At 48.0% G+C, this 11,959-nt stretch overlaps 1 protein-coding gene across 2 annotated transcripts in view; it reads left to right on the top strand.

Annotated features, from left to right (window-relative positions):
- Positions 1–11,959, top strand: part of LOC121599754 (protein abrupt) — a 53,767-nt gene that overhangs the window by 26,893 nt on the left and 14,915 nt on the right. For both annotated transcript variants that reach the window (XM_041927819.1, XM_041927810.1), the window contains 5 exons: positions 449–596; positions 729–929; positions 1,035–1,715; positions 1,817–1,981; positions 8,416–8,545. In XM_041927819.1, the coding sequence (XP_041783753.1) occupies positions 449–596; positions 729–929; positions 1,035–1,715; positions 1,817–1,981; positions 8,416–8,545 (1,325 nt within the window). The remainder of the gene's footprint in view (positions 1–448; positions 597–728; positions 930–1,034; positions 1,716–1,816; positions 1,982–8,415; positions 8,546–11,959) is intronic.

Raw genomic sequence — 11,959 nt, 5'->3', positions numbered from 1 at the left:
AAAAAAATATCAAAAAGAAGGTAAAGATAGTTGTTAGTTGCATTGCAAAGTGGGCGATTTTATTTGGCGAGGGTTCGTCGCCTCACTCTCTATCGGCTAATTGTGGCGCGCTTGTTTCGCACATTTCATTGCGTATCCTATGGAGCTTCGTTTGAATGATACCGTTTCTGGTTTCTGCTATTGAAAATCATGTTGCCTCACACGGCGAGGGGGTGGGTGGGTGGTGTGAGTCTCTAATAAAACAGACGCGCGAAAAAATGAAGCTTATTGGTGGTAGAAAGTAACGCCACAACAAAAGTAGTTAAAATAAATGGCCCAGCCTCAGACGACGAGTCATGGGAGGGGTTTTTTTTTCGGGTGAATATTACTCCAGACCCGATGCAATAATGTGTTTTCTTTGTTCTCTCCCTCTTCTTTGCATGGCCAAACCCCCCTGCACGCCGAACAGGAACAGCACCGACACCGGCATCATGGACCAGCAATACTGTCTGCGCTGGAACAATCATCAGTCTAACTTAACCACCGTGCTCACCACGCTCCTACAAGATGAGAAACTGTGCGACGTCACGCTCGCCTGCGAGAAGGGCATGGTCAAAGTAAATGCGCTCGTTTTTTTTTTCTTCCTTGGCTGCGAGAACTGCTCGCGCGACGCCCATCCACCCGCATTACTAACTGGTTTGTTTCTTCTTGCTCTTATCATCTCCCGTTCTGGTTGTTGTTGCACACAGGCACACCAAGCGATCCTGTCCGCCTGCAGCCCGTACTTCGAGCAGATATTCGTCGAGAACAAGCATCCCCATCCAATCATCTATCTGCGCGACGTGGAGGTGAACGAGATGCGCGCCCTGCTCGACTTCATGTACCAGGGCGAGGTGAACGTGGGCCAGCACAACTTGCAGAACTTTCTCAAGACCGCCGAAAGTTTGAAGGTAAGGTGGTGGTGGTGCGGGGCAAAGCTCCCTCCCCAAAAACGATGGGTGCGCTAACATTTTGTTGTTGTTGTTGTTTTTTTTTCTTTCCCCCATTTGTTACAGGTACGGGGACTGACCGAAAGCAGTGCCGACCGGTATTCGGCCGATACGGACAGCAAGCTGCGCTCGGAGCGGATCCGGGACTCGCGGGACGAGCGCGACTCGCTACCAAACGCATCCAGCAACAACAGCAGCAACAACAACAACAACAACAACAATAATAACAACAGCAGCAGCAACAACAACAACAACAACACGATCAGCAGTAACAACAACAACAACAACTCCCTGCACCATGGGCCGCTGCGCGACAAGGAGCTGACCGAGCACGAACAGCTCGAGCGGCTTCAGCAGCAGCAACAGCAAACGCACCACCAGCAGCAGCAGCATCCGTCGTCGCACCAGCAGCAGTCGCAGCAGCATCCGTCGTCGCAGCATCAGCAGCCGACGCACCAAACGCACCATCATCACCATCACCATCAGCACGGTGGTGGTGGCGGTGGCGGTGGCGGCGGCGGTGGAGGCGGCGGCAGTGCCGGCCCGGTGCAGCAACCGTCCCGGAGCGCGAGCATCGATCTGATGCAGTCGGCGCTGGTGGACGAGCGCGACTATCTGGCGGCGGAGGATCGCGAGATCAGCACGGTAGAGAATAAGAAGAAGCGCAAAATGTCCACCACCTGTGATAACTCATCGCCCTCGACGCCGTCCCTGATGAACGAACGGCAAGGGGGGTACGAATCGCAGGTACGCCGCCGTTTCTTCTCACCCCCCAATCCCAGCCAGTGAACGGTGATTTCAAACTGACTTTTCTTTCTTCGCTCTCCGTCCTCGCCCCTACCCTTCAGGCCTCGTCACACAGTAGCTTCAAGCAGAGCCCGAAACCGGAGGACGAGTTTAAGGTGAGCTCGCCGGCCCCGGTCCATCCGCTGGCGGGCCATCCGCTGAGCGGCATCAAGCAGGAGCTGCCCGAGCTGCCGGTGCGCCATTCGCTGTCCTCCGAGCTGATGCAGGTAGGTGTTCGGGACCGGTGCATGGGTCCCTCTTCGCCCTCGCCCCCACCCCTTCACCCCCTCGCTAACCCCCATTTTTCCTCGGCTTCATCGTTTCTTTGCTCTTCATGAAACTCTTCCCCGTCCGTCCCCCTTCTTGACATCACCCGCTCCCCATTCGTGTTGTCGTGTGAGTTCCCCCAAAAGTTTAGATCCTTAAGGGACAATGCCCATTTGTCCATCGTTCAAAAAAGGATTCATTGTGCGTGTATGTGTCTGTTTGTGTGTCCGAGCTCGTGTCTGTGTGTGTGTGTGTGTTTGTATGGAAAGTAATGTTTCCTTCGTCCATTGCGACCAAATGCGTGTCTGTGTCTTCGTTACGTCATGTTGTTGCAAATTTCATGATTTCCCCTTTAGATACCAACACTTGCTAAAGCACTAAATTGACCGGATGACTTCTGCTTTGATTTGTACAGCGTATTGTAATGTTACCCTAACCTCAATTTGCCACAATTTGCCATAATTTGCATTTATAGTATGCTGCCCGTGGTTACGCAGTTTATAAAATTTGCTACAATTGCTGCACACGTCGTCATATCCTTTCAAAGAACTTTTTTTTTTAACCAACAGTTGTAATCAAAATTGTCTATCAATTAAATGTGTGTTTGACTGCTGCCGATATTGGAGCTTCGATGTTGCCTTCACATTGAATTGTGCTCGCCAAGAACCAAAACTGTTATACACTGTTATACGACTACCACTATCCTGATCATTTCGGCGGTTGTAAGAGATATTATGTAACAGTAACTGTCTAACTGTAGTAAGCGCTTTCTCTCCAGAAGACGACAACACGAACGTAACTTCTCTGGTCTTGTAAGCCGTTGTTTAGTCTAGTGCCTCTCATCACCCGTAGGTCACGCTACCTGTTTTGTGTTGTCCGTCTGTCCTCTATCTGTCAAAATTTTATGTAAATTACTGTATAAATGTGTAGAGGAAAAAAACTCCTATTTCACCCTTCCTAACACTATCGAATTACATCCTTTTCCCCTCGCACCATTCAACCCACCCTTACTAATGTTTCTAAGTCTAAGTCAACGTCCACGGAAAGGAAGGATGTGTGGAGAGAACGCCTGTCGATGATGGGATACTTGGGGATACAGGGAGGGATGGATTGGGAAGGAGGGGGAAAAGCTGGCAGTGAAAACGAACGGGTCTGATCGAAACAAGAGAGGGAGAGAGAGAGAGAGTGCCATGGATACTACAACTACTGTTACTACTCTCACTTTGACTGTTGTTGTGGCAAAAACATAGAAGAAGAGGATGGAGGGAAACATCTGTCGTTCACACTAGTGATGTGGTCCCTTTGGAGCGCACCCACAGCTCCGATCCGACTATTGTTAAACCGATTCTGATTCCGGCAAAATGGGAACCACTAGTTCTGCCAGAAGTCGGAGTCGTTCGATGTCCTCCGAAGTTGTTCGATGTCCTCCGAAGTCGTCCGGAGTTGTCCGGAGTCGTCCGGAGTTGTTCGGAGTCGGTCTGAGTTAACCGGAGTCGGAGTCGGTTAGAGTCAATGTCCGATTGTAATCAAGTCTCCGGATGACTCCCACTCCTGACAACTCCGGATGACAACGGACGACTTCGGATGGCAATGGACGGCTCCGGATAACAACGGATGACTTCGAACGACTTAGGATGACTCCGGTTCCGATCAACCGGATCCAAAATTCCGGCTTCGGATAATGCGTAGTCGGTTCCGAATTTTTCGGAATTGGATCGGAGTCGACTCTGAAATTTTGCCATGTTTACCCATCACTAGTTCACACACTCCCTCTATTTTCCTTCCTGTAAAAAAAAATCCTGAATCCCCCTTTCTATTGCCTCCCATCCTCCCGCCCCTCTTTCCACCAACCTTCCTTCCCATCTCGTCTTTCTCCTTCCCTTGTATCCCTTGTTTCTGTCATCCATTCTTTCATCCTGATGCACCTATCTATTCCCATCTACCACCCCCCCCCCCCCCTACACTCCCCCCCCTCATCCAGTCCCGATCCACGCGCACATTTGCCAAATCACGACCAAAAGCAAAGAAACCGAGAGACCATTGCACTGACACTCCTCCTTCCCTTCCTATTGTATTGACAGAAAAATGTTTGGGGAGACGAATCGAAAGCACAACCGTCTGCATCGATCATGTCAGCTTCTTCACCGTCATCATCGGCTTCACCGGCGACGTCGGCGGCGGCGGCGGCGGCGGCTTCCGCCGTACCGTTGCTGCTCTCCTCCTCCACCAGCAACACCGCCACCAGTTCCTCCTTCTCCGCTTTTCCGGTGCCCTTTTCCGGCACCTCGTTCGCCAATGTCACGTGCACCACCTTGTCATCCTCCCACACATCCTACCCGCATCCTTCTACTTCCTCTTCCTCTTCCTCCATGTCTAATGCGCGACACGGGAACGCGTTGGTTGATTGTGGTGGTGGTGGTGGTGGTGGTGGAGCTGTTGCTGGGCACCGGCAGGTGGCGCCATTATCCACTGTCCGATACCAGCAGCAGCAGCAGCATCAGCTAAAGCGCTCAAATGCCCCGCTGCCGCCGCCGCCGCCGCAGATGCTCGAACCGCCGGCAAAGCGGCCCGCTGCGTCGTCACCCGCCCAAGGACCGACCGGAGCCGTAGGAGGAGGTGCTGCTGCTGCTGCTGCTGCTGCTATAGGAGGAGGAGGAGGAGGAGAGGTTGCGGGGGGAGCAGGTGACGGTGGCCCGCATGCTGATGCGGCCGCCGCCGCCGCTGCCGCCGCCGCTGCTGCCGCCGCTGCCGCCGCTCTCGCCTCCATTGCGGACTGGCCGGAAAGCAAGTCCTGCCTGCAGCGCTATCTGCTCTCGCACAACCTGATGGGGGGTAGCGGTGGCACTGGTGGAGCCGGTGGTGTTGCTGACGGTGGTGGTGGTGGTGGAGGAGGTGGTCGCAGCAGTGTCGAGGGTGCCGAGGGAGCTGGTGGTAGTGGTAGGGGCAATCGAGTGGCAGGGATATCGCGATCCTCGTTGCTTGCCGCCGTCGAAGCCGCCCTGCAAAGCGGCGGCGCCAGTGGGGACGGTGGCGAGAGTGCTGTCGGTATTGGCGGGAGCGGCGTTGATGCAAGAAGCGTCAGTAAGCGGAAGGCGGCATTCGCCGCAACAACCACAGCCGGAAGTAGCGGCAGTGGCAGTGGCAAAGCAGCATCAGCAGCGTCCGGCATGCCATCCTCTCTGGTCACATACCGGTCCACTGGTGGTGGTGGTGGTGGTGGTGGAGGCGCCTCCAGGGCTGGTAGTGGCAATCCGGCCAGCGGGCAGAGGGCACCACCCCCAGCGGGTACCAGCTCGCGCAAGGGCGGCCGCTTTCGGCTGAACTGGCTCGACCAGTTCGACTGGCTGAAGTACGACGCGGAGGAGAACTACATGTACTGCATGTACTGCCGGCGCTGGTGCGGCGACATACCGGACATTCGCACGTCGTTCGTCGAGGGCAACTCGAACTTCCGGCTCGAGATCGTGAACCACCACGACAAGTGTAAGGCGCACCGGCTCTGCACCGAGCGGGATGCGTCCGAGGTGCGCCGGGCCAGCGCGAATGCTGCCGCTGTCGCAGCAGCCGCCGCCGCTGCCGCCGCCGCCAATGCCGCCGCGAAGGGCTGTGATAGTGGCGAGCGGTTGCCCGATGACTCCGCCACTCCCTGACCATCGCCACTCTGCCCGCCGCCCGCACTCCTCTTCGCCTTTTGCTTCCTTTTTCCCGGTCCGTACACGAACGCCAAGAGGGGAGTTGGGTTTTACGCCGCGGGCGTCCCCAAACAACACTGTGTGCCAACGATCTTCTCTCTCGCTCTCTCTCTCTCGCGCGCGCTGTGCCGTGTGAGATGTGCCTTTTCTTAGTGGCCATATTATTGGGGGTTTGCTAACCCTGTGAAGAAGTAGAAACGATAAAACCCCGTCAATCGGTACCAACAATACAAGCCCCCAGGAGCGTGTTATTACAAACGAAACATTTCGTTTACTTCCTTTTGTTGTGCTCCTAAGCGAACGAATGTCGAATCGAAGGCACGTAGTGCCCCCAACCATATTAGGTGTAGTACTACTAGGTAGTGTTGTTGCCACCCCTCGAGGAGGGAGAACCAGGGCAGCTGGGGAGGGAGGGATCGCCAAGAACAGACAAATGTGTACGAATAAATGGAAACTTTATCGACAAACACCTTGCACTGTGTGAGCAGCGTATCTATTTCTCCCAAAGCCAACGACAGTAACCCCTTACAGAGAGTGAAACGGCCTTCTCTCCTCCATCTCCACTGTCGGAATGATGTGTCTGAAGTGCTGTGGCGGGGGAAGGGAGCAGAACCCAAGAGCCTACGCAGATGAGATACCTGTCACAAAGTTATCTTGCCCTTGCTGCTACGCGAGGACTTAATCCATGCTAATGCAATTTGTAAGTAGAACAAGGGGGATGGGTGCCTGCATGTGCGCTTTGGCGAGCGTGAAAAGGACATGGACGATAGCATAGGAGAGGAGCGTGCGTGCGTGCGCACACTGCTTTTTGCCGGCGATCGGCAGAAGGTATCGATGCTGCTCCAGCCGGCACACACACACACACGTGCATTATAAATGCATAATTTAATCCCGTTACGTCGTGGAATGCAATCACATTATTATTACGCGCGCTCGAAGGACGACTATATATGCAGTAGAGGGATATCGGCTGGAATTGCTGGTAGGGGACACTCCAAAGGGGGAGTCGAGGTAGCCGTCTGGACACATGGACTCGTTCTTGCACTCTGCTCTCTAGCGTAACTAGTTTAAGCGCATTGGGAACATTCGTAGATTTAATATAGTAGGTCCTGGAACGATGTCTGTCTGCTCTAGTTGGTGATGGAGGAAAACAACATCCAGGTGTGTGTACGTGTGTGTGTGTGGGGAGGGGGGGGGGGGCGATTGTGTCTCTCCTAAGGTCTTTCATATGCTGCGAGGAGGAGTCGGCTTTTCTATTACATTTACTTTAGTTTAAGCTCTCTAATGTCCCCCTATCGATTCTCTAATGTGTCATGTGTAATTCGTCTAACCGTTCGAAGGATTTGAATCCGGTCGGCTCCATTGTGAAGATTCGATTCTCCCTGAGAAGGATTCTTAGGATTCGTATTGCCCAACACTTACAATGCTACGCCCTCTGTGCTGTTGTACATAAAATTGTGTAGAAACTGTTTTTTTACCATTATTCTTCGTTTGTTAAGGGAAGGTTTTCCAATGAATTAATACTTGCAACTTGGAAAACGTCACAGAGACCCCCTTTGGATCCATTTATTAGAGAGTGCATAAGTGTGAATGTGTGTAGATGTCTGAGTGTATGCCAACTGGATTTATCTCATTATTCCCAAACCAGGACACGTTCAACTTTCTCTCTCTCTCTCTCTCTGTATTTATCTCTTGATATCTCTTGCTCTCTCTTGCTCTATCTCCCTTTCTCTCTTTCTCCCTTTCTTTCTCTTCGTCTCCATCTCTTTTTCTCCTTAACTCTCTCTCTCCATTGTTCATTCGTTATCCTTAACATCCTCACCTTTTCTCTTTCTTTCTCACGACCGCTCTTGTATACCTGTGTTTCCTTTTTCTAGCCCCTCAAGATGCCGCTGTATGCCGACGAGATGTCTGCGAGCATCGGGCTCGAACCGCACGCGCACCTCAACCACCTGCGCCATAAATCGAAACATGTAACTAGAGCACATACGCGCCCACATTTATATCCAATATTCAGACATACACACGACAACATACACACAAATACCCTCACAGAGATACATACGCGCACAGAGACACAGATACACAGATACACACAGCGGTTCCAGAGCTTCGTCTGTGGCTGCACTAGAATTCGGTCATTTAGGAACTCATTAGCTGCTTTTTTGCGTTACGTTGGGGCTATGTTATGGTTCGGTTGTTTCGTAGTCTTTCTTTCGCTTCCGTACTCAGTTGCTTGTTCGCTGTTGTTGCCACGTTTTGAAGGATTCGTTCTGAAACCACGCCACACCTACACCGGGAGCCCGAAGCGAGGGGAGTGGGAATGTCTCTCTGTAATGTGTGGGTGTTTGTCGCCTTCGTGGCAAAAGGGGGGGGAAGGTGTGCCGTCGTGTGACTCAGCGTTTCTTTTTTGCCGCTGCCGTTTGTTTTGTTTTTGGTTTTGTTTTGCATGGTTACGTTTCTTTCCCTTGTTTACATATCCTCTCATCTCCTTTATCATCCGACCTGCGGTATGCCTCAAGTTATCCTCATTAGATTCCACGCTTCTTGGGCAGTACTCACAGTTTTGCTTTACTTCGTCTCAATTTTGCAATTTATTTCATCGCGCGCTCTCTGCTACTTCGTGATTCTCTTATTTGTGTGTTTTTTCTCTCTCTCTTTCTCTCTCTTTCTCTCTTTCTCTCTGTCGGTTTGTGCTACAGCCTTTACCGATCAACATGAACGCGGACGATATGAACAATATCCTAGCACCCGGCAACATGGGATCGCTCAACGAGAGCGGTGACAGTGACGCCCACCTGTCACATCCGGATCATCCAGACAATATCGATGGTGAGCGAACAGATCCATTTATTTTCCTTCCTTTTATCGGTTTTGTAATCTTCCTAATTTAATCTGCTACCTCCTCTCTGTCTGTAATATCTCCCTTCTTAGTGAATCATACTCACACACACTTGCGACGACGCATACGCAAGTGGGTGCACCGATGCACAATGCCATCGCGCGGCTGTGTACGACACTTGCGTATGCGTTTGTCGATTCTATACATATATATATAGAACGAAAGATTTATATTGATTTACCAACATAAACAATAACTTTTAAAGATTAACATTATTCTTGTTTTGTTCCATTTTTCGGAGACTGTTTGTAGAACCATTTGTATTCATATATATATATTTATATCTACTTATATATAACATATATTTGCTATTGTTAGTTTTTTGGTATCGTTTTTCTTTTCGGCTCAATCGCTTCGATGTTTTTGTTTCTATTATTGTTTATTTTCCCTCCCCCTCCCCCTCTTTAATTTACCTGTTACTATTCCCATTTACACGCAGAAGAAAAACACATGCACCGGAACACACGAGCACAACCACACACAAAAAAAAACACTTAGAATTCCATATGAAACACACGATACACCACACTGAGTCACAGCCATCTATACACAAACTCTACACATCCATATTTCATGTACCAGACACACTTGTCTTGTTTAGTTGACGCTGCTCATCATATCCTTCATTGTAGCTTTTACTACTGTTACTACTATTACTACTGCTACTACTACTACTACCTTTACTGCTACTACTATTACTACTACTACTACTACTACTTTTACTACCACTACTACTACAACTACCCACCACCTGTATTACTTTCTTTTGCGCCGTACTTTACTCACTCTTATTGCATTTGTTTCTTTTCTTGCCATTTGTATTTTTGCTCTCTTGCTATTTACTTCTTACACATTTCTCCCGCTCCCTACACTACTACATGTACGAATTATTCTTCAGTTTGTATTTGTCCTTAGACACTATCAGAAATGTTACTATCTTTTTCATGATTGCTGTTGTTCAGTTTTAATGCGTTCTAACGACTACTTCTTTACTATTAGTTACTGTTTGTAGCTCATTTTCTTATACATATAATAGCTGTACTATAGGCTACTGTAGTTTTACGCTTTATGTTTAGATAGAAACATGCTCACCTGAATATATTATCCATTTGTTTTAAAAATTTTTTTTTATGCGTAGTTTTAGTCACATACATTTTTGTATATTTGTATCTCACTCTCTCTATGTATATATATCCTCGCCTATTTATATAACACCTAGGTTTGATTTACATTTCATTATTTTAAAGATCCTCTGTCAATTTTATTTCCTTTTTTCACCTTTTCTCACCCACTCACTCACACTTTCTACCCTTCCCTTCTATCGCCTACTGAACGCTTGTGCTCAGCTGTAGAAGTAAATGGTTGAATGTTCGTAAAGTTGTTCCCTCAAACCACTGTTTACCTTTTTGGCTCCGTTTTTTTTTGAGTTTCTCCTTACCCCGTAACTTTGGCTCTGGTCGGCCTTGTGTTTGTTGTTTGCGAAATTGTGTTTGATTTAGTTTTCGCTGTTTTTGTCGTGCCAGACTTACATTCCAGCGCGTATCAGTTTCGATTCCTTACTTGTATCCCATGATTTCCTGTTAGCTGGCCTATTACTTCATTCGTGGCTTTCTTGAACGGGTTTTTAGTGTATCGTTTTGTACTTTTTTTTTTAGTTCGCCATTAAGAAAGCAAAGCAATATGCTGTCTGTTTTGTCATCATCCGCCATTTCGTTGTAGGTTTACCTTTCGCTTTCTCAAATTGTTTGTTTCTTATTCTTATTTTTCCTTATTTATCATAAACGATATGGTTTTATGTCATGATACGCTCTGCTGCAATCTATTTTATTCTCCTTCCGGTTCTTTTTCTCAAACAAGCTGGATATTATTTTGGATTTGTGTTACCATTTCACATTATGTTCGCTTTTTTGTGCTCTTATGTGCTCTTAAATTACGATTATTCATCCTGGTCTCAGCATTTTTGTGCCTGAAGCTGTCATCATCAGTCCCTCCTCTTCCTTTCCATACGCGTAATAGGTAGTTAAGTTAAAATTAATGCCGTGTAAAAGCATTTAGTATCCACTTTACCTTGTTTCTTAAATTAACTTGCATTTATTGGTTTTATTTGCTTATAATTTAGTAACCGTTTCCTTTTGTTTGTTCTTTTGAAATTAAACTCACTTGCTCTCTCTCTCTCTCTCTCCTTTTCTCTCTTTCAACAAACTCCTTTTTCTCCGTTATTGTTTTCCTTTTACATAACTCACCTTTCCGTCATCTTTAACTTCTTACATCTTCTTTTATCTCTTATTCTTCCTTGAATTCTTCTACTACTTCTTCTACTACTTCTTCTACTTCTACTTCTACTTTGGTAAAATTATATTTGAGTTAAAGCGATCGTTTCAGTATACCGTTTGTAAGGCAAAAGCAGGACAGAGAATGTAAAAGTATTATCTTCGGCAAATGATATCTGCAGTCTAATAGGCCCGTGTTGTTTTGGGATCTACCTGTGAGGGTGGTACGCATTCAAGGAGACCCTCGCATTGTGTAGAGATTGTTTGCATAGATATACGTGTATCTGTATGTATGTGTATAGATACCAAAGCCCTTCGTATTATACGTACACACATGTAAGCGCAATAGAAGGGGAATTTCCATCATGAGATGTGTGTTTCATTTAATAGCGAGTAAGTATCTATTGGTAATACGATTTTTGTTTTGTTTTTGTTTCTCTCACGTCTTTACCTACGTATATGCGGTGCATCAATATTCCACTAAACTCTCCATATACAAACGGCTACATACAATATCTGTATACTGGCCCGGTGGGTCCTTGAATGTGCTGTGTGCTGTCGGGGGTTTATTTTTTTGTTGCGTCTACCCGATACCCGTACAACCATCGTGTTCGAATGGCGGGCGCTGCGTGTGTGATCCGACACACGCATCGCAACGTTCTGCCGGTGTGGAAGTGTGTTGGTCTTCTTATAACCCATCTGGATCTGCCTTCTAATGTCAGCTTGATTCAGCGATCAGCTACGAAAGGCTCCATCATTCCCAGCGTCAAATCTATATTTAAGCCCCTAAATGTATGCACGCACCGAAACAATGATGCGGAATACTAATCAACTAGGTTTGATGTGATGGAGGATGTGATGTCCCTCGCTCACGCGAGAAGAAGAAACTGACAAAGAGATATAGAGAGAAAGAGAATGAGAGAGAAATATAAATATAAGGATGAAGAGAGGGTGGGGGGAGGGAGAGGGTGAGAGACAAAAAACATTGGGAGAGAAAGAGAAAGACATTCTTAAAAAGATTTCCCTCATCATGAAGTAACAATTCGACGAAATTGCATGTTATGCCAACAGTTC

Source organism: Anopheles merus, chromosome X, assembly GCF_017562075.2.
Source record: "Anopheles merus strain MAF chromosome X, AmerM5.1, whole genome shotgun sequence".
In the NCBI taxonomy this organism is placed as follows: domain Eukaryota; kingdom Metazoa; phylum Arthropoda; class Insecta; order Diptera; family Culicidae; genus Anopheles; species Anopheles merus.
The sequence above is the reverse complement of the archived record's forward strand: the minus strand, read 5'-3'. Positions and strand labels throughout refer to the sequence as shown.